This window comes from Schistocerca nitens, chromosome 9, assembly GCF_023898315.1.
Source record: "Schistocerca nitens isolate TAMUIC-IGC-003100 chromosome 9, iqSchNite1.1, whole genome shotgun sequence".
NCBI lineage: Eukaryota > Metazoa > Arthropoda > Insecta > Orthoptera > Acrididae > Schistocerca > Schistocerca nitens.
In genome coordinates this window covers 471,485,395-471,513,347 of record NC_064622.1, presented here as the reverse complement: position 1 = coordinate 471,513,347, position 27,953 = coordinate 471,485,395, and the positions used below count along the sequence as shown (strand labels likewise).

Here is a 27,953-nt window from a genome sequence, read left to right as displayed (position 1 = left end):
GCTATCGTATCTCATATTGACAGAACAAATGGCTCTGAGCACTATGGGACTCAACTGCTGAGGTCATTAGTCCCCTAGAACTTAGAACTAGTTAAACCTAACTAACCTAAGGACATCACAAACATCCATGCCCGAGGCAGGATTCGAACCTGCGACCGTAGCGGTCTTGCGGTTCCAGACTGCAGCGCCTTTAACCGCACGGCCACTTCGGCCGGCGACAGAACAAAGTGCATGCTCTCTCTTCAAAAGGGCCGCAATGAGAAAGATCAAAAGAGCTCCAACAGAAAAACGGTATTCACACTGACACCTCGAGAGTGCTTTCAGTGCTACAGCAGCCGGACTGTTTCCTGCGTGCGAGGTTCCACTGTGATTTTGGATTAGCAGGCACGCTGTTCACTACCTGTTTGGTGGCCGTTACAAACCAGCCGTCGATTTCTGACAGTACCTTAACGACCGACGCCGTGTGGTTGTCAAGAACCCAAAGTACCGACAGTGTTTCTCGAACTGTCTACGGGGTGCTTTCCGCAGTTGCATCACCCGCGCTAGGAGTAGCTGACTCACGTCCCTTCTTCCGATCCCCTCAAGGGTTAGTCGTGCACACTTGCGAGAAGACGTGTATCGACGATCTACTGATGTGTCGCGGGCTTCTCCTACGGATGTCAAAGGCGATCACCACTCTTTGCGAGGACGTGCTGGTGCGAAAAAAAAGAAAAAAAACCAGCTTCCGTATATCCTCCTTTCACGTTTTTGGTAAACGCTACTGGCGTCTTTATGAGCAAGGGACAAAGCCTGACGTGGTAGAGAATTTTGGGAGGATACTTCTTCGTACGTTTAGGGTACAAGTGGCGGTGGCATTAGCTTCTCTTATTTTTTACAGACTTAGGTACATTCAGCGGACTTAGTAAAAAAAAAAGTGGCACACTATAGAGAGTCGCGGCCTCTCATTTTTTGTGCCCTGTGACGGAACCCGATTATTGGTTTTATTTTATTTTATTTTTTCACTTATCTACACGTGTCCATAGAAGATTACTATACGGATGTTAGTTATCAGGTTACGGGTACAGGGGCGTTATAGTAAAATTAAAAATCGGTTTCACAGTGTCATACATTTATTATAAATGTATTATGGTATTTTCGGCCGATTGCCGTTTTTTTAAATTCTTATATTCTTGTATTTCATTCGTATATCAGTTCTTAAATCTTATGTTCTGTTCTTATGTTTATCTTTCACGGAGATTTGGTGAATACGATTATATGATATCGATCGTACAAACATTCGTAACACAGAAATTCCAAACAATTCGAGCATCCCGCGAAGGTAGGCTTGCCACAGCGACATTTTTTCGTACAAATCTCACTCGACAAAGAAACGATGTTAACATTACCGAACATTTCAGCCGTTGGTAACAGTTTCGCGGCAAAACACGCGTAACGAATGACTTTTCCGAAAACCGGTGCATGCAGTTGATTGTGAATCAAGATACATCACAGTAATTTCACCGAAAACAATTTCAAATAATTCTTCCAATTTTTTGTCTTTTTTCTTTTTAATTCATTTACCATACAATTAGTAGACGAATAAGGATAAAGTTATTTCAGTATGCATTGGAAAATATTCGTGTAGTACTCTTGTATGCGCATGTGTAGATAAATGAAGAACGAAAATTTAAAAAAAAAATAATAATTAAGTTTCGAATTTGGGGCACAAAAGTGTGAAGCCGCGCCGCTAACCATGTACCACCGCTTCGGTTGAACTACTTACCCGAAAAAAGGCACATAAAATACCTCAAAAGCTTTGACCGCCGGTTTCTCAGAAACGATAGTGCACCTACGGATAAGCCGAGAACAGTGTTCCCTTATTTTCACTCCTCTACCACTGAACGAAGTTCCTGGAAAATCGGATTATGTACTTGCCGTGTTCTCCTCGTGGGTGAACACGTTTATTAACGACTTTGAGTCCAGAAGTGTCTAGAAAAGAGCAATCCGACATAGGTCCACGTAAAAGGAACTCCTCAGTCTACATCCTTTACTCGTGAATAATGTGAATATGAAGTTAATCTAAAAGTGCTGTTATGAAGTTCCATGTATCTCAAAACGAAATATTCGTAGTCAAGCGGAATTATCAGTTCTTGTATTTCCTCTGCAGACCTCTGAAGATGCCGCTAATGATTTGATGAAATACGTTCAGTCAAAAATAAAAATAAAAATTCTATTGCACGAGACGATTAAAAGTTGTTGTCCTCTGTACAGCATAGGCAGCACTGAGACAGCTGGCTGGCATTGCTGTCTAATTATTCGTCGCGGCCTTTGGGCATCGGACCGTGTGTCGACCTTGGGCAGTGCCCTCGCGCTGTGACAAGTTCCTTCTGAGTCGACCAGTCCAACGCTGCTAGCTATATAGGGCACGCGTGACGTGTTGGAGCACTCCCAAAGGAGGCGGGAACGTCCACGTAACGCAGCACTCCAGCGTAAAACGAGTTTAGTCTGGCTTCATCGATCATTTGGACGATTAAGCGTAGCGATGTGTGACGAGTCATTTTCTATTCGTCTTACACATTCGCATAGAAATATTCCTACATGCTGGCCGTTTAGAATTCTTTACTAATATTACTGAAGTTAATTAATAAGATCTTGCCCATCACCCTTTGCATGCACATCTACATGAGTACTCTGCAATTCAAAATTAAGTGCTTGGCAGAGAGTTCATTGAACCACTTTCACTATTTCTCTGCCGTTGCACTCTCGGACAGCGCGCCGGAAAAACGACTTTCAGTGCTAGCTCTGATTTCTCTTATTGTGTTAAATTTCGTGAAAATACCTCGCCGCGTTTTAATGATTGCCATCGCAGCTCACTTATTATGTCCGTGACACTCTCCTCTATTTCTCGATACTACAAAACGAGCTGCCCTTCTTTGAACTTATTCGATGTCCTCCGTCAGCCCTATCTGATGTTGATCCCACATCGCGCAGCATTAGTTCAAAGAGCATCGACAAGCATAGTGTGGGCAGTCTAGTAATCTGTTGCATCTTCTAGGTGTTCTGCCAATAAAACATAGTCTTTGATTTGCCTTCCCCTCAACATTATCTATTTCATCGTTCCAATTTAAGTTGTTCGTTATTGTAATTCCTAGGTATTTAATTGGATTGACAGCACAATACAGATATCTTTTCTAAATCATTTTACAATTTGTGTTGATGTCCTGATGGCTTTACTCGTCCGTAAATGACAGCATCACGTTACATAAGTATGAATTTCTCTGCGGAATAGTCACTGTCACGGAGGAACGTTCTCAGCCTGTTCTTAGATGTAACTTTAGTGTCTGTCAGCCAGTGTACTGTAACGTTTGGTATACACTGACGCTTTCGTAAATTCGCCGTAATTGTCCCACGTACCAGTACACAATTTTATACATGGGGTACAAGCAAGCGATCTTCATCTATAGCCACGCCTACCGATCTGCCACACTGTCTGACTGTAACGCCTCTCAGGACATGTATTAAAACTGACCTATCTCCAGTCTACTTAGTTACGCCTTTTATAGGCTGGCACAGAAAACTTAAATAAATACGCGTAAAGGTGACATGTCTAACTCAGACAATGTCCAAACCACTAGTACTACTGACTCTGCTATTACAAAATTTCGTATATTACTCTGCTATTACAAAATTTCGTATATTGTGTCTTACATGGTAGCCTAGTGACGGTAAAACTTTTTCCTTTCATTTGTTACCGCACGAATAGTTGCGCATGTAGCGCATACAGCATAATAATTTAAATATGGAACACTTCCTTGGAGGATACCTTGTAGAAAGTGAAATTGCAGGCTTGTAACTTACGCTTTACCACATGGCTGTAATTTTCCACGATAAAAGACTGAAAACAGAGGGATCCCCCGAAACTACGAGGCCTGTTCAGAAAGTAAGCTCCGATTGATTGCCAAATTGAAACCACAGTGATCATCAGAAATGTTTTACTTGTAACAATTAGCTACACCTTTCAGCTACTTCTCTACGTAGTCGCCGTTCTGACTTAGACTTTTGTCATAACGTTGTACCAACTTTTCAATAGCCTCATCATAGAAGGCAGCCGCCAGTGCTTTCCTCCAATTCTCCACGCTGGCCTACACCTCGTTGTCTGTGTCAAAATGTTGTCTTCAAAGACAGCGGTTCATGTGACCAGAGATGAAACTCAGGGGGAGACAATTGCGGACTGTATTGTGGGTAATCTCACATTTCCATTTGAAAACGATGCAGGAGCATCTTCATTGCCCCTGCAGAATGCGGCTGAGAATTGTCTTGAAGAAGAAACAGCACGACAGTTATGTAATGTTAGCTGCATAGCTTCAGGCGAAATTTCTCACCAGGCCCTCGTACTTGGCGGCAGACACTATTTTCTAGACATCTTTACGCACTCACTGCGAGCTCAGAAATGAGAAGAGCGACGTGATGTTAACTGGGGTTATACTAGAGACACTACCCAACACATCTGTGCAAAGCTTTATCGGATTTTCATAGTCGTTTCCATTTCGCGACCGATCGGAGCTTACTTTCTGAACGCCCCTCGTATTTAAAAATGAAGAAAAATGTAATAGAGGTGGATTTACTGCATGCGATTATTAATATTGTGAAACATTTGTACTTAGCAGTTGCAAGCTGAACCTAAAGATCTAGACTGCGCAAGCCACCTTACGGTGTGTGGCGGAGGGTACTTTGTGTGCCACTGTTGCTGTCCCCCTTTCCTGTTCCGATCACGAATGGTCGGCGGAAAGAACCATTGTTCTTAAACCGCTGCGTGAACTCGAATCTCTCTGTTTTTACCTTGACGGTCATTTCGCGAAATACGTGTAGAAGGAAGCAATATATTGGTGGCTCTTCTAGGAACGTCCGCTCTCTAAACAGTAAACAACTCGATTGTTCACTACGCCTGTCTCGCAGCGTCTGCCAGAGGAGTTGGTTGAGAGTTCCTATGACACTTTCGCGCTTACTAAACGAACCTGTAACGAAACGTGCTGCTCTTCTTTGGATCTTGTCTGTTTTCTGTATCAGTCATACTGGGTACGGATCCCAGACCGACAAGCAATAGTCAGGCATTGGTCAAAGAAGGATTTTGTAAGTTACCTACTTTTTGAGTGGTCTGCACTTTCTAAAGATTCTTTCACCGAATCTCAGTGTGGCGTCAGCGTTTTCTGCCATTAGTTTTATGTGGTCGTTCCACTTCAGATCGCTCCGTACACGTATTGCTAAATATTTAATGGACGTGATTGCTTCCAGTGATTGTTCTGCTACAGTGTAAACATACAGTGAAGGCTCTTTCCGTCCGTTTATGCTCAGTACGTCACATTCGAGTGTGATGAGTATCAGCTGACGACCACCTCTGCGTTTCTTCCTGCATGTCGCTGCAGTTTTCTAACTTAACGATTTCTGTCTATACAGGGCGGTCCATTGATAGTGACCGGGCCAAATATATCACGAAATAAGCATCAAACGAAAAGACTACAAAGAACGAAACTCGTCTACCTTGAAGGGGGAAACCAGATGGCGCTATGGTTGGCCCGCTAGATGGCGCTGCCATAGGTCAATACGCTTTGTGGTAGATGGCGCTATAATAGTCACAAATGTATAAGTACGTGGTATCACGTAACATTCCGCCAGCGCGGACGGTATTGGCTTCGTGATACATTACCCATGTTAAAATGGACCGTTTACCTAGCCGGCCGCTGGTGGCCGAGCGGTTCTGGCGCTACAGTCTGGAACCGCGCGACCGCTACGGTCGCAGGTTCGAATCCTGCCTCGGGCATGGATGTGTGTGATGTCCTTAGGTTAGTTAGGTTTAAGTAGTTCTAAGTTCTAGGGGACTTATGACCTCAGCAGTTGAGTCCCATAGTGCTCAGAGCCATTTGAACCATTTGGACCGTTTACCAATTGCGGAAAAGGTCCATATCGTGTTGATGTGTGGCTATTGTGATCAAAATGCCCAACGGGCGTGTGCTGTGTATGCTGCCCGGTATCCTGGACGACATCATCCAAATGTCCGGACCGTTCGCCGGATATTTACGTTATTTAAGGAAACAGGAAGTGTTCAGCAACATGTGAAATGTCAACCACGACCTGCAACAAATGATGATGCCCAAGTAGGTGTTTTAGCTGCTGTCGGTGCTAATCCGCACATCAGTAGCAGACAAATTGCGCGAGAATCGGGAATCTCAAAAACGTCGGTGTTGAGAATGCTACATCAACATCGATTGACCCGTACCATATTTCTATGCACCTGGAATTGCATGGCGACGACTCTGAACGTCGTGTACAGTTCTGCCACTCGGCACAAGAGAAATTACGGGACGATGACAGATTTTTTGCACGCGTTCTGTTTAGCGACGAAGCGTCATTCACCAACAGCGGTAACGTAAACCGGCATAATATGCGCTTTTAGGCAACGGAAAATACACGATGGCTGCGACAAGTGGAACATCAGCGACCTTGGCTGGTTAATGTATGGTGCGGCATTATGGGAGGAAGGATAATTGGCCCCCATTTTATCGATGGCAATCTAAATGGTGCAATGTGTGCTGATTTCCTACGTAATGTTCGGTAGAATGTCACTACAAGATGTTTCACTGCATGACAGAATGGCGATGTACTTCCAACATGGCCGAGCGGTTCTAGGCGCTTCAGTCCGGAACCGTGCTGCTGCTACGGTCGCAGGTTCGAATCCTGCCTCGGGCATGGATGTGTGTGCTGTCCTTAGTTAGGTTTAAGTAGTTCTAAGTCTAAGGGACTGATGACCTCCGAAGTTAAGTCCCATAGTGCTCAGAGCCATTTGAACCATTTGCCTCAGATGTTGAGTCTCATAGTGCTCAGAGCCATTTGAACTTCCAACATGGTGGATGTCTGGCACATAGCTTGCGTGCGGTTGAAGCGGTATTGAATAGAATATTTCATTACAGGTGGATTGGTCGTCGAACCACCATACCATGGCCCGCACGTTCACCGGATCTGGCGTCCTCGGATTTCTTTCTGTGGGGAAGTTGAAGTATATTTGCTGTCGTGATCCAGCGACAACGCCTGACAACATGCGTCAGCGCATTGTCAATGCATGTGCGAACATTACGGAAGGCAAACTACTCGCTGTTGAGAGGAATGTCGTTACACGTATTGCCAAATGCATTGAGGTTGACGGACATCATTTTGAGCATTTATTGCATTAATGTGGTATTTACAGGTAATCACGCTGTAACAGCATGCGTTCTCAGAAATGATAAGTTCACAAAGGTACATGTATCACGTTGGAACAACCGAAATAAAATGTTCAAACGTACCTTCGTTCTGTATTTTAATTTAAAAAACCCACCTGTTACCAACTGTTCGTCCAAAATTGTGAGCCATATGTTTGTGACTATTACAGCGCCATCTGTCACAAAGGGAAAAAAGTGGTGCAACTAATACATTGATATTTCTTTACGTACTACACGAATATGTAAAAAAAGGGGGTTACTATTTTTAAAAAAACGCAGTTGATATCCGTTTGACCTATGGCAGCGCCATCTAGTGGGCCAATCGTAGCGCCATCTGGTTTCCCCCTTCAAGCTAGACAAGTTTCGTTCTTTGTAGTTTTTTCGTTTGACTCTTATTTCGTGAGATATTTGGCCTGGTCACGATCAATGGACCACCCTGTATAAACAGAACAGCAGCATCCGAGAGTAGCGTGTGTTATTTACATATATCGTGAAAAGTGGGGTGCTCCCGAAGGTACTTTACGTCGGAAAGTTTCTCTCCGCTGAGAATGACATGTTGCGTTGCATTTTCAAGGAATCACAAAGCTGTTCTGATACTTCGCAACGCTCATACTTTGTTCTCTTAGACAGAGTCCTGAGCCCTATTTTTGTTTCACCTGGCGCTTTAGCAGCACGAGACTATTTTGTGTTTTGCTAGTTGTACGATATGTGGGTCAACGGCACCGTTTCATTTTTGCACGGTATATGTACTGTATTTTACTAAAACAGGAGTGCGTTATTTGACCACGTCGAAGGTTGAGATCCGCCTGTCACCCGGAGCAGTGGATGCAAGCAGGATATGCCGTCAACAGAAGGGCACCAGTTGCCGAATAAAAGGCGAAAGTCTGTAAGTTAGTGACCCTACACGCGAGGAAGCAATATGTGTGCGTCTAGCTGTTTGTAGTTGCAGCATGTGGCGCCGTGCTGCTGCAGTCCGACAGCAGTCCGCTTACAGCGAGCGCTGTGGCTGGCGCAGGTCGAGAAACGCTTATCTGATACGAGATAAACCCTGTGAGTCACCGCTGAACGGAATCTCCCCATCAGGTTTCGCGAGCCACGTTTCGAGTGGCGAAACTCGGCTCTTACATGCCAGGAATTATTCACTTCTTAAAGGTCGTCGGTGCATTTCCATTGGTCTAAACGTGGATCACAGCTCTATTAGACAAGCACCATACGTATCCAGCACAGCTTCCTTTGCAATCTTTGTAGAGTGGTCGAGCTGACCGATGTCCCTTCTTTGTACAGGCCGTCGGCGTTGTCTCTCCACCTACCCGTTGTCTCCTCTGCGTCCAGTAGAGCGATCTCTATTACACTCTTAATGTCAAACTTTACTTCAAAATTCCGTGAAATTTGTTTCAACTTTTTATATAGTGGATCTCTTTTCCTGATGATGATGTGGGATAAGTACTGCGAACCACACAGCCTCCAAGACACAAGGGACTCACGGTATGTGGTCAGAGGAACTTTCATTCGTCAGCGCCATCTGCCGTGGCAACGCTGCATTTCCGGACACATGTTCGTAGGATCTTTTTTTCATCCATTTGCAGTCAGGATCTGTCCCTGTAGTTTGTCGGTTTTATTAGTTTTCACCCTGTATACCCTCCACTAGTAGTGTTGCTGCCTGCCGGCTGTGAGTTGTTATTGCACGTTGACGTCGAACATAAGCGGTGGTCACAGTAATGCGACTGGGCCGTGAAACTACTCTGACTAAAGCAATAAAATATAATCCGCTGCAGTTATATGGTGCAAACCGCATTCCTCGCCCTCGCTCCTACCCTCCAACGGTCCCAACGCCTTCTCCAGAATCACCTTGACCTTTTTGCTGCATGGTGTAACCAATGGCTCCTGAAACTCAATCCTTCCAAGACCCAGGCAATCATCGTAGGTCGTACCACTCGCTCCTTCCGGCTCCTGGATTTCTCCCTTACTGTCTGCGCACGTCCTGTCCGCCTCACCCCCACCCTCACCTACCTTGGCCTCACCATTGACCGTCACCTCACCTGGATACCTCATCTCCGCTCCATCCAATCCAAAGCCCGCAACTGCCTCCGACTCCTCAAACTCCTCTCTGGCCGGACATGGGGTTTGCACCCCTCTACCATCCTCCACACCTACAAATCCTTAATCCGTCCCATCCTCTGTTATGCCAGTCCCGCCTGGATATCTGCTCCCACCAAATTCTATAATTCCCTCCAGATCCTTGAGCGTCATGCACTCCGCCTCGCCTTCCGTATCCCCCTCCCGTCCCCCACGCGGATCCTCTATGATCTCATTCCTTTCCCCCATCTGCTCCTATTCCTCGAACATATCCGCATCCTCTACACCTCCCGCCGTCTTGAACCCCCTCACCCCCTGGTTGCTCCTCTCCTCTCCCATCCCCGCCCCCTGCCACGTCTTCACCATTGTGTCCCCCCTACCCTCCATCTCTACACCCTCCATCTCCTTTCCCAAGGTGGCTTCCGTCAACTCCCCCTCCCGGATGATGCCCTCTCTCCCTCCATTTATCCTTCCTATCAACTCTGATCCTCACTCCCCCTCCTTTCCTCTGTCCTTTCCGTGGGCTCCCTCTTCCCCCCCCCTTCCGTCCTGTTTTCTCCCCACTAAACCTCTCCCTACCTCCCTTCTCCCCCCCAGTCCTTTTGTATTCCCCTCCTCTGCCTACCCCACTCCCTGTCGCATCTGCCCCCCACCCCTCTTCTGGGTCCTCATCCTCCATCAGCTCCTTTCCCGGTTCCCCCCTTCGCTTTTACTCTCCTTTCCCCCCTTTCTTTTGTTTTCCCATCTTCTGTCCCGTCTCCCCCCACCTGCTCTCGACTGTGGTGTCACATTTGCCAACTTTTTAGTGCAGTGTTCCAGTGACTATTCAGTGTTGTTTGTCTTTCTCGTGTTGCGAACAGAAACCATGCTGTCGCTAGGTGTGAATTTTATGTCTTTTGCGAACAGAATCCAGACTGTCGCCGTGTTTTTTAATTGTCTATTGTTTTCCCTGTCTGCTTCGTATGTATTTTTATTAGCATCATCATCCCTCTGTTGTTGTTTTAAGTTCCACGATTTCTTTTCGCCTTGTTACTCTCTACGTCTCCGATTTTATCGCCTGTTTTGTTATTATTTGTTCTCTTGATCTTTGTCACAAAATCTGTCGGCTGAAGAGCGGCATACTAAGCTGCTGCCAGCCCGCCCCCTTCGGGGGGAATTGAAATTCAATAAAGGAAGAAAAAAAATAGGGTGCAAAGCACAGGATAAATTAGAAATCTATGGAGGAAGGGGGTGTTGCAGTGTGCTGTGGAGCTCGCACACGTGGGGCACCCCCACTCCCGTACTTTTGCGGCTATCGCAGTACTGCGGAGAAATTCCTGAGGATGCGGCGGCCGGGCCTGTGAGACCTTGGGGGCGGTCGGCCCCGCGCGTGGCGGCGGTCACGCGACCGCCCCACGTCACGGCCTCCTCCGCCTCCTCCTCCTCCTCCTCCTCTGCTGCGCCTGACACCGACGGTTACTGCAACACCCGCTGTCTGGGCGCGGTCTGCGCACACGGTACATCACAAGTAAGCAGCCCACACCCAACGACCTGTCGTTGTTTGCGGTGTGGCGTTTCCCTCATCTCACAACGAGCCTGTGCTTGCTCGTATTACATCTGAGTGATTAAGACGGCATTCACTCCTTATTACTTCTTCACTCGTGACATTCTGACAGCTGCAGGATGGAGTTGTTTAAAATGACTTGTTGCTCCCGCTATCAGAGTTCCTACATATTCTCATAAAGAAGGTCCTAACTTGTTCATATATTGTCGACTGTACTCAACTGACCTCCAACTCTCTCCAATCCCCCCCCCCCCCCCCACTCGTCTCTCTCTCTCTCTCTCTCTCTCTCTCTCTCTCTCTGTCTGTCTCCCTCGCTCAATAAAATGTAGAGTAATGAAATTTTGGGAATACATTTATCTACGTGACATATTTAAGTGATTAACATTGCAAGATCACAGGTGAATGCAAATTTGAAATGTTGGTACAATAACCGGTGCAAAGCCAGCTTCACACACACAACAAAAGTGTCGCCACAGCTAGTGGTATATTGTAGTTACAATGCAGTTGCATGTGTGAACTTCCGCATTTTAGTGGCGCAACTTGAGACGCAACTTTTTTCGTGCCACAAAAAGTTCAGGTTGGTTGTACTTTGTTGCCGTGCTTTCCTTATACCTCTGCTCCCTGGTGGCAGTATTGAGAAACACGAGCATTCTGTCACGGTGACGTACTCCATTCGATTTCAGCGTGTTTTCATTTCACTATTGAAGAAAGTGTAAACAGTTGTCGGCAGGTACGCTTTCGCAGCTTCTGGAGCTACCAGAATCCGGACCAACAGTCCCTTGATGAACTTGTGGATAGTATGCCATGACGAATACCAATACAAGAGGACGTACTACTGGGTATTAGAGGTACCGGTGTGTGCAGCAATCTGGACCTCCACCCCTCAAGGTCTCGCTGTAAGGTGGTACAACATGCCATGTTTTCACGAGCAATAAAAAGGGCGGAAATGATGTTTATGTTGATCTCTATTCCAATTTTCTGTACAGATTCCGGAACTCTCGGAACGGAGGTGATGCAAAACTTCTTTTGATATGTGTATTTTGTTTTCCGGTACTTTACTTTTAAGCCAAACTTGGATACTTTTTTTTACGAACTCCACAAATAACTGTCTAATCCCCGCTTCACTTCTTCCGATCAGTACTATATCGTCTGCATATGCTAATACGTTTATTTGGAGGATGCCAGCAGGTACTAGTTTGAGTTTCCGCCTAACTTTCTGCAAGGCTACATTAAAGAGGAGGCAGAGGGTCTCCCTGTCGTAGTCCAGTTTTATTCTTAAAGTGGTCATACTTTATTCCATTTAGCAAAAGTCTTCGTATATAAGCATCCATGGACTTTTATAAAGATTTGTAAGTTTAATTGGGAATCCCGTGTCCTTCATTTCATTTCACAGGCTTTGCGTGTGTATGAAGTCGGTAGCTTTCATAAAGTCGACTTGCTTTATACAACGAACGACAATTGCGTTTTTATAATAAAAGATTTTTTATACATTTCCCACTGCAGTTAGGACAATTAAACAACGAGAACTTTTATCACTCTGCGTATGGTGGGGAGCTGACGTTACAGGCCTAGTCACTCTTTAGCGTGGCATGATTCGATCTATACTGGATTATGGATGAGCCTTGTATGGCAATGCCTCGTCATATCTGCTAAGCATGATCGATACTTTGCAGTACTGCGCTGTACGAATCTGTCTTGGAGTTCTACGCCTGTGAACGCGCTTTTGGTGGAGGCAAGGGAGATGCCCCTTCAGTTCCGGAGGACTTTCTTGCCTCGGAAATTCGTCCTTAGCAGAGCAGCGCAAACAGTTCATCGTCTTCTTCAAAATCTGCTTCACCGAAGACAACGGATACCTCGATGGTATTCGAAGGTGGAGGGCACCTCTAATGGCTCATTGAGTTTCAGACAGCAGAGATATGCGATACCCCTCGTCCTAAAAGATGTTTTGCCTCCTGTTTTTATCTTGGAGTCCGAAGTACTGAACTACCGGCCCACAATCTTCTCTCAGCCGAGAAGGTCGGATCCAACTTTCACTACGTTTTTTGACGTTTTGCAACTGATTGCAAGTACGGTACCCTCATCGGTCAAAATATTCACTGATGGCTCCAAAATGAAAGGGCACCGGCTTTGGTTACTGTAAAGATCGGATATCTTGGGCTATGTTTAAGCTACTTACAGAAGCCAGCATCTTTACTGCCGAAGTTCTTGCAATTAAGTACTTCAAATGCCGATAATCAGTTACTGTCACGAGTTCGAGGAGTGCACTGGAAAAACAGCAGTGGGACTCCAGCACTCACCACTGTGTGCTCGATGTAATTAAGTTAAACCATTAGTGTGAAAGTCAACATACACTTTTCCAATTTATTATGGATCAAGGGACACTGATGTATCGAGGTGGCAGACCACCTGGCGACACAAAGTGTGGTTGATGGCCAACCTTACTTCACTTGTCTTCAACATACACATTATGCTGTTGCCGTAAATAAAAAGATCCATTAAGAATAGTTGCAGACGTGGGAGATCGCACGACAGTCCAACGGAAGACATTATGTCGCAATAGAGCCAAGTATTCCGCGAAAAAACTGGTTCTCCCAAATAAAGCAATCTAGACATCATACCCCTACCATAACGCGTATCCGGCTGGGCCACGGCTGTCATCCTGCGCATCTTTATAGGATGAAAATTCAGCCATCTCTACACTGCGAAGAACACTCAACTGAGATTGGATACCTCAGCTATGTGACACTAGGGTGTTCACGCAATGACACACAACGCTGCACGTTTCTTAAAGCCTTGATCAGAGCAAGAATTCGCCAACCTACATCTGTGAAGGACTTGTTTCGATAGCTGTCCACAACGAACTATGTCAGTATTGCCCAGCTTCTGCAAGAAGCGGATATCCAGTTATGAGTCAGATACGAAGGAGCAAACGTGGGAAATTGTGATGTAAGTACAATGTTGAGTGTGTTAATATACAAAGTGTACCAAGAAGTTTACGTGGCATTAATGTAATTTCCGATGTCTGCGCCGTATATATGACATTGTATACCATATCTGTAGTCATTACCTCCTGTGGCTAACTGGTTAATGCCAAAGGTCAATAAATGAAAGATAAATCTCGTATAGCTGTAGGGAGAGAAGGGGAGCGGCAGAGTAAGTCCCGAGTCACCCTTCTCTCGGGGGGCCTATAGCGTAGCCCGTTTGCTGTGCTGCTGGGAAAGGAGATTGTGGGAGTCATACGCGAGGCCCGCAGTCGATTTCGAAATAAGAAAACAACGCACAGCTCAGACAGTAGTGCAGTATCTGGTAGACGCAGTAGTAAAAGAAGCAGGTCAGGCATTATCTTTCGGAAACGCTCCTCACATAAAACTGCCTCATTAAAGCGTCTACACTATCCAGCGTTCCGTTGTCGCTCTACCCGTATTAGGCTGGGCAGGCGCTTTCATGGGCGTGACCTTTTCGTTTAAAGGTAGCCATCCCTTCTACTGTTCTCCAGTATCTACTTCAAATTCCACTTCCACCGTTCTTTTTATGCACGAAGTTCTCCACTAAAAGTGTGTCTGCTGCTGCACCGCTAGATAATGTTGTTAGCATATTGGGACAGTGCTCACAGATGCACCGCTTAAACCTACTTAATTCTTTGTAATAGTAAATAAATTGAATAAATTAATTTTACGTACATAAATTGAACTGTTTAAACATATTTGAATTTTATAATTTTTCGTTTAAAATTGTGGGGAATAAATTAAAATAAAATAATTATAAAATGATGGTACCAGCAGGAATGGAACCCAAGCCGTCGAAATGCCGGGCGTTGCACTTCACCACTTTGCTATCGTGCCATTACAAGAACCTTTGCTCGGAAATCTCTCATATTCTACTCGTTAAGCTTTAGAGAGCGTTTTACTTTTTCGTACGGCTCACTCAGGCAAAGTATTCCAGGAACGTGAAAGGGGCATCTACTTGCTTCTAGTCACATAGTTTGAGCCAAATAGTGAGCGCCGTCCCCCGCCCTCTTGTTCTTAGATGTACATGTGAAGTAGATTTACCTAACTCTTTAAATCTCATTTTCTCCTCCAAAGATGTACTGGGAAAGGGCCTCCTTAGCAGATGATCTACGGAAAACAATTTAATACTAAATTTCCTCGTACATTCGCTTTTTAGGACAGTCTATTGTCTTGTGATGTGCAAAGGTAGCAATCGTAACTAAATTGAATATATTAATTTTAGTTATGTAAATCGAACTGTTTACATACATTTATATTTTATGATTAATAGTCTAACTTTGCGAGGAATTAAAAAACGAGGCAGCAGCAGGAATTAAACCCAAACCGACGAAATGTCTGTCAGTGCGCTTGACCACGCGGCCGTGGCGCCGTTGCGTCAGCTGCTCTTGAAAACTGCCTCACACTCTACGCTTGCGCAATACATTTACGTATTTTCAAAGAGAAATACTGACCTGGTGCTGTCAGTAACATCGTACTCGTAGCGCCGGAAGGGGTGACGACACATCAGAGCACGTACAGTCGAAAACAGGCAGCTGCGTCGCTTCTCTGAGTTGATCGTGGCGTGGTTGACCATCGTTTCAGGACTAGATACAGGTTTCTAGTTATTTTGGAGAGAGAGCTACAAAACATGTTTTACTCCATTTTACTTGCATAACATAACGCATTCGAAGAGAAATGGCGTAATTTTAGTGCGATTTCCGGCTCACATTCGAAGAGAAATGGCGTGATTTTAGCGCATTCGAAATGGCACAATTTTAGTGTAAAATTTTCAGTCCTGTGTAGGACTGGCTGCCACTGGTATGGAGCGTCTTTGTCTCGATACAGACGGACGTTTGCAATTATGGAAGACTTTTAACTTGTGTGATCCAGTGCTGTCTGATATACTTTTACCAGTGGGAAGCAAGGGCAGCGTACTCAGACACAAATAGCGTTGTGATTGGCCTTTCAGCGAGACGAGTGACGTTGGCCAGCTGCCAGTCAGTCGCAGTTCTTTCTCAGGTGCCACGTGCTTGCTGTGTTGGCTGTTTGAGTGCTGTAGCCTTATCAGATGTGGCCGTCTGCAAGCCGCAAGCGATTCTCCCCAGTACCAGAGTTATTCTGTGTGCATTGAAAACGCACCACTGCTTGGCGAGGATGGCCTGCAGGTTGGGCTACACGTCGTTTTGAAACGTTACTGACACTGGGGGAGCAGCAGCGTGCATATCGTATTTACAAAAACGTGTTACTTAGATTTAATGCGTCTCATTGAGTAGTGTATTCAGTAGTAAATCTTAGGTCACTAAATGGTACTTTCATGAGACGTATAAGTAGATTGTCGCCGTATCAGCTGCAGGTCTTGTGAGATTCGCTGCACGTGACAGGTTTTAAGTTCAGTTTCGCTCCATTAAAGCGTCTTCTTTTCCCTGCCACTTCGTCGGTATCTTCAACGGGTCGGCATGTTATTCAGGATTTGATAGCGTTAGTGGTAGAGGGTTGGCTAGACGCACTCCCTGTTGCCATCCCTTCCCCTCCGCCCCCTGCCCCATCCCCTGCACCCTCTCCCCTCCTAGGGCAGAATGTTTCTATCCTATCGGTTTTCGCCTAGTGTAATCCCATATGAAAATGTGACAACGCATTCGAGATATTTGCGACTCGTGTAGGACGTGATTACCACCCAGGTATTCGCCTCGTCGGATGTGGAAAACCGCCGAAAACCACGTACACGGTGGTCGACACAACGGCCCTCGTCGTCAATCCGGAGCCGTCACGACTCGCAGAATCCCGGAAGCGACGCGTTAACGCGCAGGGCTACCCAGGCGGCTGTTCCATTAAACTATCGCCACGCGGTGGACATTCCTTCCAGATATTTGTAACGTATCGGTACACTTACACCCAGTCTCAGCGAGTTAGCCGGCCGTGTGGCCGAGCGGTTCTAGGCGCTTCAGTCTGGAACCGCGCGACCGCTACGGTCGCAGGTTCGAATCCTGTCTCGGGCATGGATGTGTGTGATGTCCTTAGGTTAGTTAGGTTCAAGTAGTTCTAAGTTCTAGGGGACTGATGACCTCATATGTTACGTCCCATAATGCTTAGAGCCATTTGAACCATTTAGAACTTACCGAGTTGTTTCTCTTATACCCTTGGTATTAGCCTCTTCAAATTTTTCCAACCAAATGTAATAGTATTGCTGATATTTATTGTTTGATTGTGTTGCATATCATTTCGATTGAATTTAGGTAGCAGTGTGAGCCAGGTAACTGCAGAGAAGAAACCGCACGTTGATTGATTGTATCAAAATACTCAGAAAATATCCTTGAACAACTTCTGATTTTCCAAGTGGTTCAAATGGCTCTAAGCACCATGGGACTTAACATCTAAGATCATCAGTCCCCTAGCCTTAGAACTACTTAAACCTAACTAACCTAAGGACATCACACACATCCATGCCCGAGGCAGGATTCGGACCTGCGGTCGTAGCAGCATCGCGTTTCCGGACTGAAGCGCCTAGAACCGCTCGGCGACAGCGGCCGGCTCTGATATTCCTTCGGGAGAGTTCGGGTTCAGGCTGTGTGAGAAGTAAACGTATAGCTTCATTTTGTCAGGTCAGAAAGAATCGAAATGTGACAATGAAACTTGGTGATAATGTTAACCATTTTTTTACCTACATATTCACCCTTCAGTGCGAAACATTTTTCGCAACAGTGGATGAGTTCGTGGTGACATTCGTTGTAAGAGTCTGCATTTCGGTTGTTTCGTAAATATTCTACGTCGGAAGTTACCTCGACGAGATCCTGCAAACGCCTGCTATTAACGGTTTCTTCGTGAGAAGAACGACTCACTAGATGTTTTGTGATGGGAATACTTGAGGTGCGGCAAAGTTTTATAGTGTAATGAAGCAGCACGCGTTGCCATGTCATGTGCGGAATGAGTTGGGTGATATCGTGGAACAAAACCGCCCTCACGGACAGCTTCCAGAGACGCGCCGTCGCTTGTGATCTCCTCAGGAGATTTCAGTAGCGTGGTCCTGTGAAGGTTTGCATCCTGATGAGCATAATCTGCTAGCACCACACTGTGACAGTACCAAAAAACCTTTACCATCGTTTTGCCCGATGGTGGCCGATGGTGGTGAATCGACGTGTGTCCTCTCTTGGTCACGGTGATACATTGTTGCCTCGATCCGGAGGGCTTATTGAATGAGTGTGAGTAGTTACGGAACCCAGTGTATGAGATGTTGATTACGGATTCACGACTGACATATGCTTTTTCCACTGTCGCCTCGATTGTGAGTCCAGATTCTCCACGGGGAGCGTTCATACTTGTTTGACGATAGTGCGATTGTGTCGTACGGTGGTGCACTGCTGCCGTACACTTCCACCAGCCCGTCATCCGTTTTTCAGCGCTGTTTACCTCCAAATACGGAAAACGTGTTACCGCACGATTCCATATCTAGTCGACCTTCTCAACCTTGTTTTGTCTCCTCTAGCGGGGGAACGAGGGTTTCCAGGTGTTCCGTGACTGCAGAAACTACCTGATGTGACTTTAGCTGCTCACGGCGACCGACTGACTCAGCCTCTCTCTGTTCGTGGCGTGTTGCAGGGAGCTCGCAGTGATGCCGTACAGCAGCGGGGCCGTGGCCACGGTCTCAGCGATGCCGGTGCCCTCGGCCAGCCGCTTCTCGGCGGGCTCCTACCGCCTCAGCTCCTCGCTCAGCAGTCCCAGCTACTACACGTCCGAGTACCGCTCCAAGTACAGCACCCCCTCCAGGTCAGTACAAACGTGCCACCACCGGCTATTGCCGTTGCGGTTTTCAATCTGAAGACTGGTCTGATCCGGCTCTCCGTGCTACTCGCAACCTACATCCTTCTCAATCTGCTTACAGTATTCATCTCTTAGTCTCCCTCTACGATCCCCCATCCGCCCCCCCCCACCCCCCCTCCCCACACACACACACACACACACACACACACACACACACACACACTTCCCACCAATACTAAATTGATGATCCTTTGATATCTCAGAATGTCTCCTGTCAGCAGATCCCTCTTTTGGTCAAATTGTGCCACAAATTTCTTTTTTCCTCGTTTCTATTCAGTGTCTCCTATCCATCTAATCCTCAGCATTCTTCTGTAGCACCACATTTTAAAAGCTTTCTTGACTAAACCGTTAATCGTCAAAGTTTCACTTCCGTACTTGGCTACACTCCACACGAATACCTTCAAAAAATATTCCTAGCACTTAACTACACTGAAGCGCCAAAGAAACTGGTATAGGCATGCTTATTCAAATACAGAGATATGTAAACAGGCAGAATACGCCGCTGCGGTCGGCAACGCCTATAAGAGACTACAAGTGTCTGGCGCAGTTGTTTGCTCGGTTACTGCTGCTACAAAGGCAGGTTATCAAGATTTAACTGAGTTTCAACATTCTGTTATGGTCGACGCACGAGCGATGGGACACAGCATCTCCGAGGTAGATGAAGTGGGGATTTTCCCCGTACGACCATTTCACAAGTGCACCGCGAATATCAGGAATCTGATAAAACGTGACATCTCCGACATTGCTGCGCCCGGAAATAGATCCTGCAAGAGCGGGGTCAATGACGACTGAAGAGAATCGTTCAACATGACAGAAGTGCAACCCTTCCGCAAATTGCTGCAGATATCAATTCTGGGCCATCAACAAGTGTGAGCGTTCGAACGATTCAGCGAAACATCATTCATATCTCGTTTCAAATGGTATCGAGTGGATGGACCCATACTGGTGTGTAGACAACATCACGAATCCATAGACCCTGCTTGTCAGTATGGGACTGTTCAAGCTGGTGGAGGCTATGTAATGTTGTGGAGCGTCTGCAGTTGGAGTGATATGGGACCCTTGATACGTCTAGATACGACTCTGATATGTGACACGTACGTAAGCATCCTGTCTGATCACCTGCATACATTCATGTCAATTGTGCATTCATATGGACAATTTCAGTAGGTTAATACGACATCCCACACGCTCAGAATTGCTACAGAGTTGCTTCAGGAACACTCTCCTGAGTTTAGACACTTCCGCATGGACATGCCTTGTAACGTGCTGTTCAGAAGAGAACTCCATCCCCTCTTACGGATTTATGGACAGCCCTGCAAGATTCATGGTGTCAGTTCCCTCCGGCACTACTTCAGACATTAGTCGAGTCCATGCCACGTCGTGTTGCGGCACTTCTGCGTGCTCGCGGGGGCCCTACACGATATAAGGCAGGTACAACAATTTCTTTGGTTCTTCAGTATATATTTCATGTAAACAAATTTCTCTTCTTCAGAACGGCTCTCCTTGCTATCACTATTCTACATTTTATATCGTCTCTACTTCATCCGTTATCTTGTATTTTGCTGCCCAAATGGCAAAACCCATCTACTACTTTAAGCGTCTCGTTTCCTAATATATTTTTCTCAATATCATTTGATTTAATTCAACTACATTCCGTTATCCTTGTTCTGCTTTTCTTGGTGTTCATCTTATATTCTTCTGTCAGCACATTGTTCATTCCGTTCAACTGCTCTTTCAATTCCTTTTCTGTCTGACAGAATTACAAAGTCATCGGAAAAATTCAAAGTTTTTATTTTTTTTCTATTGACTTTACTTCCCAATCCAGTTTTTTTTTAAATTTCTATTAGTGCTTGCTTGATGTAAAGATTGAATAACATCGTGGATAGGCTACAACCCTGTCTCACTCCCTTTCATGCCCCTCAACTCTTCTGACTACCGTCTGGTTGCTGTCCAAGTTGTAAATATTCTTTCGCTCCCTGTAATTTACACGTGCTACTTCCAGAATTTCAGAGGGAGTATTCCGACGACATTGTCAAATGCTTTAAGTCTGCAAATGTTATAAATGTAGGTTTGCCTTTCCTTAACATATTTTCTAAGATTAATCCTAGCGTCAGTATTGCCTCATGTGTTCCTACACTTTTCCGAAATCCTAATTGATTTTCCGCGGTTACGAAACAAAATCTGTATGTCTATTGAGTTTATTGGTAAGGTGGACGTGGAAACTACAGCATATTGGTTCGAGAGTCAGCGATACATGCATAAGTAACTTCAACAAATAAGTTAAAGTGTAAATACTTGACGTTAACCATTTAAAATCATTATGGTTTAAAGACGCACAACTCTAATTGGACAGCATCAGCTGTAACAATGGTAAGGGACAAATTGGTCTTTTTGAGAAACTGCGCTACTAAAAAGTTTCGATAAAATCTCATAATTGAAGTCCAGCAATTATGTTCAGATTAAGCTTCGTTTCGAAATATTTCTAATTTTCTTAAATCGTAAATTCTGTCAAAATTTTGTTCTTAAAAGCACGCCAGTGGGTACTTAGCATTCTTTACTTGCAAAGTTCGTGCGCCGAGCAAGCGTTAGCACTGACGTACCACTCTTTACTTGCTGGATGATTTAATGCAACATCACTGTGAAATAGTCGGAAGATTCCGAAATGTTTCTGCTTATGATACTAAGATTTGCATTACCAGTTTTTGTCGTAATAATCTGTAATAAAGTAATAAATAGCCGGCCGGTGCGGCCAAGCGGTTCTAGGCGCTACAGTTTGGAACCGCGTGACCGCTACGGTCGGAGGTTGGAATCCTGCCTCGGGCATGGATGTGTGTGATGTCCTTAGGTTAGTTAGGTTTAAGTAGTTCTAAGTTCTAGGGGACTGATGACCTCAGATGTTGAGTCCCATAGTGCTCAGAGACATTTGAACCATTTGAATAAATAAGAAGTAAGATTTGCATTACCAGTTTTCGTAGTAATAATATATAATAAAGTAAAAAATAAGAAGGAGTCAGCAAAATATAATGATTCGCACATCACTTCACTCTACGTTCCAGTGCACGAGAAGTTACGTAAACTTTTTTGCTCCAAGAGCGAAGTGCTGAAAATTCTTGCCGTTTGTGGCTCAGATATAGGAACGATTTAGGAATTGATTTCTTCTATGTTGGGCAACAGCTCTATTGCTTTTGCCGTTTTATTATCTCATCCTTCAATTATAGCTGTGGTGACTTCGTCGATATGTTACATGATGTAGGTATTTCATTGCATCAAGTGTCTTGCGCTTCACATTCACTTACTTGACTGGAAATGTAGTGAACAGAACTTCACGTTGTTGTGTAGATATACGATGTCTTTCTGCAAAAAGCCAGGTCTTCTGCTGTTTGTTAACCATGTTTTTGTTCGTAAAAGAAACCGACATTCTTCGGTAAATATCTGTATGTCACAAGAGAATCATTTTTAAATTGTTGTTTAATGTACGGTTTCGTACTTTACAGGATACTTAGAAAGCTAAAGAAAAACAAATGAAGTGTCATTTTGTAGTTATTGTCGAATGTTGCGGTACTGCATACACTCTCCGTTGTAAAAACTATGTTACAAATCGCTATGAATGATACTATTCGCATTCATCCGATATCGTATACAGAAGTGTTGTCCGCTGGCCGCCCGGAACGCTGCTGTCGCAGAGTATAACACCTGTTAGCGGGAGTGTCGCGGATGTACGCGTTTTCCTGCTACCGGCAGCAGTATTTTTGGCACTTACGCTGTATTCACGCGCACATCTCGACAAAGTTTCCATTAGCGAGAGACTTGAATTTCAGATACAACTGTCATTTCTCGTGGAATTATCGACTAATGGAATAAAGCACGTCACGCAAGATGTTTTACATGCAATGATTGTCTTTCTCAGCCACTGTCCGTTACCACTGTTTACAGCCGAGGTCTTCAATTGTGTTTTGAAGTTTGTTGGAATTCGCTAACAGTTCTCATTATCAAATACTGGATAAGAACGGTCTGTAAGCAATTTGCTCTTCTTTTTAAGAAAAGCTAGCATTTCACGCCTCCTAATGTTTATGACGTCATATGTCTTAAACTATGTGTCATACAGTGATTTATCTGTAATGGAATACTGTCTGAAAAAAGCTGCACATATACCTGCTTGAAAAAAATGGCTCTTAGCACTATGGGACTTAACATCTATGGTCATCAGTCCCCTGGAACTTAGAACTACTTAAACCTAACTAACCTAAGGACAGCACACAACACCCAGTCATCACGAGGCAGAGAAAATCCCTGACCCCGCCGGAAATCGAACCCGGGAACCCGGGCGTGGGAAGCAAGAATGCTACCGCACGACCACGGGCTGCGGACTACCTACTTGAATCTTTATAAGATTGCAAAGTGATGCAAAGATACGCAACTTGCTCCGAATATTCAGAAATGTAGGGTTATGCACTTCACAAAGCGAGAAAAACGTGTTATTCAATGGTTTCAATATCATTAATTCGCAACTAGAATCAGTCAACACATGCAATCATCTGTGTGTTGCAATGTGTGAGGATATGAAATAGTATGGTTATTTAGGCTCAGTGGTGGATATAGCAGATGGCTGACTTCGGTTCGTTGACAAGATACTGGGAAAATGCCATCCGTCTAGAAAGAACATTGCTTGAAAACGCTCATGCGACCCATCCTAGAATATTGCATTAATAGTCGCAAGTCTGTCATGCAGATGCTGAAGAAACTGAACTGACAGGCTATTGACGACAGATGACAACTGTGCCGTTTACTTACAAAGCTCTGTTACGGCCTCCTATGAACTCATAATTAGCCTTACTGCAGCACGCACGGAGGCACACACAGACACTCTGCGCGCGCTGCGTACGAGAATGCAACGAGAAGAACGCTGGTCTTGCTGCAGCGTACACTGAGGCGACAAAAGTCGTGGGGTACCTCCTGATATCGCGTCGGACCTTGTTATACCCAGCTTAGTACAGCATCTAGGCGTGGCATGGATTCAAGTCTCGAGCCGAAATATTGTGCCGTGCTGCCCCTTTAGCCGTCCATAATTTCGAAAGTGTTGCCGATGCAAGATTTTGTTCACGAACTGACCTCTCCATTATGTTCCGTAAATGTTCGGTGGGATTCGTGTCGGGCGATGTGGGTGGGCACATCGTTCGCTCAAACTGTCCAGAATGTTCTTCAAAGCAGTCGCCAACAACTGTGGTCCGGTGACACGCAGCATTGTCATCCATAAAAATTCCATTGTTGTTTGGGAAGACGGATTCCACGAATAGCTGCAAATGGTCCCCAGGTAGTCGGACATAACCATATCCAGAATGATCGGTTCAGTTGGACCGGAGGTCCCAGGCCATTCCATGTAAACGCAGTCAACACCAGTATGGAGCCATCCCCAGGTTGCACAGTGTCTTGTTGACATCTTGGGTCTATGGCTTCGTGGGGTCTACGCCACACTCGAACCCTACCATCAGCTCTTACCAGCTGAAATCAGGGCACGGTTTTATAGTCGTTTAGGGCCCAACCGGTATGGTCACTAGCCCACCAGAGGCTCGCGCTGTTAGCAAAGGCACTCGAGTCGCTTGTCTGTTTCCACAGCCCGTTAATGCCAAATGTCGCTACATTGTCCTAACGATACGTCCGTCGTACGTACCACGTTTATTCCTGCTGTTATTTCACGCAGCGTTGCTTGTCTGTTAACTCTGACACCTCTACGCAAAAACGGCTGCATTTGGTCGTTAAGTGAACGCCGTCGGCCACTACATTCTCCTTGGTGAAAGGTAATGCTTGACATGTGGTATTCTCGACACACTCTTGACACTGTGGATCTCGGAATATTGAACTCGGTGACGATTCCGAAGTGGAATGTCGCACGCGACTAGCTCCAACTACCATTCCGCGTTCGAAGCCTGTTAATTTCCGTCGTGCGGCCATAATCACATCGAAAATGTTTCCACACGAATCACCTGAGTACATGTAGCAGCTACGCCAATCATTGTCCATTTGTACGTTCGTTATATGTGCGTATCGCTATCCCATGACGTTGGTCATATCAGTGTATGTAAACAGTCATTCATTGCGCGGTTCGTACGAGAATGGAGGGGGGAGTATGCCGGTTTTGCCGCAGTAGACATTAAATGTAGTTCAGCAGATTCCTGTATGGGGCCGCAAACGTAATAAAATTCATCGTGAGCACGTACCAGACGGTTGAGTAATTTTGTTTTCGAGATAGTACCGCCAGCGTCGACGCGGCAGCCACCTGTTTGTTGTGAAACACAAGCAGCTTACAAACACGTGTGATGTCTCACTCAGCACCTCGCCATTCCTCAAGTATTCATGTGGGAACATGGGTTCTTCGCATCGAAATGCAGCAGTTCCTACCGTCTGTTATTTTGGCGCTAACCGTAGGGGGCGCTTCGTTTCTCGCAGATTGACATATAAGGGGTGACACAGTACGCACCACTGAATGTGGAATACCACACCGTACATCTGTCCTTCCTCTCTCTCTCTCCAACAGCTTATTGTATGAGGGCATGGAGGCTAGATGAATGGACACAAAGCTAGAGAGAACTAACTGTATTAACGAGGATGCATTTTATCACGTTCCTGTTTTACCTCATTTTCAAGATGAATCATAATACAAAAACGTGACTGATCCACTGCGGTTGGACAGAAATATCGAAACAGCGCGATAAATATGCTCTTGAACATAAATGCAGATTCTAGCCTAGCCTAAAAGGTGCGCTGTTGTATCTAATCACGAACGGTACCTTTGCTACGTCATCAATACTTTACAAGTGTCACTCGTGGTCAGAACAGTAATCGAGTCGGAGCTCGATGCATTCGAAAGTGGGCAAGTTGTCGGCGCTCGTGTGGTGATCGCTTCCGTAACCGAGATAGCGGAAGTGCCTGGTGTCTGAGGAGACACCGTATCGAAGATTTATACCGTATACAAGGAAAGCGAAAGGACAAAAAAATGGTTCAAATGGCTCTGAGCACTATGGGACTTAACTGCTGTGGTCATCAGTCCCCTAGAAACTAGAACGACTTAAACCTAACTAACCTAAGGACATCACACACATCCACGCCCGAGGCAAGATTCGAACCTGCGACCGTAGTGATCGCTCGGTTCCAGACTGTAGCGCCTAGAACCGCACAGCCACTCCTGCCGGCGCCGCATCTTCTCTGCCCCCCAGAGTGATCTGATCTAAATAGTGTTGAGCCTTTATGGTCTACTTTGGAGAGAAGGTTGCGACCTCCATCATCCTTACCTAGACTTGCCACTTTTTTCACGGAATGATGGTATAATAAAACCTTAGAGGTCCTGTGTTTATTCATTCCAAGACGACTTGAATCTGTTTGGAATGCCAACTGTTTTCGTACACCGTATTAAGTATGGTAGTGTGGCGTGTATTTCGGGTTTCCATATTTTTGTCTACCTCAGATGTGTTAAATTCTAACTAAAGTCAATGTAAACTGAAACGTAAAAATCGAAGATAACTGAGAAACGCAAGACCTTACAGCTGCATTTTCAGTTCGGAATCGCCACAATAAGGATTACCGAACACCATCCGTCATGTTTATGTCATTTTCTATCGTGTCACAGGCAACCTATACTCTCCATCGCAGCAAAATCGTAGGTGAAATCTCTTATTCAGAAATTATCGCTGTCAGATGGGCTCATAATACGAAATCAAGTAGATTAAGGTAGGGCAATCGAGCTGATTACACGACGGGGCCTAATCTGTCTTGAACGAAAGGAATTAACCACGTGTCTTCGCGCAGTGTTGCAACACTGCACAGTAACTCCATCATTCACGTGCTGCACGCTTACAGCATCAAGTAGACAACGTCCCGTGTACCGTGGCACTGTACATTGTACGACACATCAAACAAGTAGGATATCACGTCAATGCATATCCTACTGCTGAGGTCATCGGTTCCTAGACTTACACACTACTTAAAGTAAGTTATGCCAAGAACAACACACACACACACACACACACACACACACACACACACACACACACACACACACATGCCTCCGGCGGGAGGGCCGCGCAGTTCGCGACATAGCGCCTCAAACCGCGCGGTCACTCCGCGCGGCTATGAAGGAAGAACTCGACGTTTTACGTTGTTGGGTAGATACGCAATCAGTGGAGGTACTCTCCAAGATGTGGTGTTTACCATTTCATGAACAGCGCTGAGTGGCATTGTAGTGTTGCTAGAGGAGGCCGAAATGCACGCGTTTAATTACACGCAGACTGGCGTGAGGTCTGGAACAGGACAATGTCTTGAGAATTGCAAATAAAGTACGTAGATGATGTAATACTGAACTTTAATCCATAATTGGAGTACATCGCTCTTGATGATACAAAAGTATAATAAGCTCAATATAACTGGTAATGGCACCTTGCTAGGTCGTAGCAAATGACGTAGCTGAAGGCTATGCTAACTATCGTCTCGGCAAATGAGAGCGTATTTGTCAGTGAACGCTTGCTATGAACGTCGGCTGTACAACTGGGGCGAGTGCTAGTGCTCTAGTGCTCTAGACCTGCCGTGTGGCGGCGCTCGGTCTGCGATCACTGACAGTGGCGACACGCGGGTCCGACGTATACTAATGGACCGCGGCCGATTTAAAGGCTACCACCTAGCAAGTGTGTGTCTGGCAGTGACACCACAGGCATGCCGCATGCGCACCAGTGACACGCTACACGTAACTCGACTTGTTGGCGAACTATGCAGTTCCACAGATGCCCTCAACGTTATTTTCCACAGTATGGTGCCTTCCCGCCCCCCCCCCCCCCAAATACCATGGGGATGTTACCACATTCTCCACGAGACGTTTTCTGTGCGTTGGATTGGGAGGAGCGTCCCCTCGCGTGGTCCTCTCGGTCTCCGGATCTGCTTCCGCTGGATTTCAGGTTTATCGAGGACACTGTTTGCAGAACAAGGGTTCGAGATGTGATAGATTTGAGCCAACGAATCTGCGCCGCAGTAGAGGCCTTAACACATGTCCTGTCTATGAACATGCTTCGGTATCTGCGGATATACAAACGGTACCCGCGTTGAACCGTGCCAACATGCATAAAATGTTCCAAGTCCTGTGTACGATGTTGTACAAGTAAACGTATAACCTTATTACGTACTGAAATACAACCAAATTATTTTTGAATCCCTCTATCTCGGACACCGGGCATAATTCAAACTTCAACGTAATCAAAAAACGAAGCCTATCTGTGGTACGAAAACGTATTCCAGAGTTCAGATTCAATGTCGCGAAAG

At 45.5% G+C, this 27,953-nt stretch overlaps 1 protein-coding gene across 1 annotated transcript in view; it reads left to right on the top strand.

The window, feature by feature from the left end:
• LOC126204359 (ubiquitin carboxyl-terminal hydrolase 2-like) overlaps positions 1-27,953 on the top strand; it is a 278,662-nt gene that overhangs the window by 63,497 nt on the left and 187,212 nt on the right. Inside the window, exon 2 of the mRNA XM_049938734.1 lies at positions 18,432-18,599. Coding sequence (XP_049794691.1) covers positions 18,432-18,599 — 168 coding nt within the window. The remainder of the gene's footprint in view (positions 1-18,431; positions 18,600-27,953) is intronic.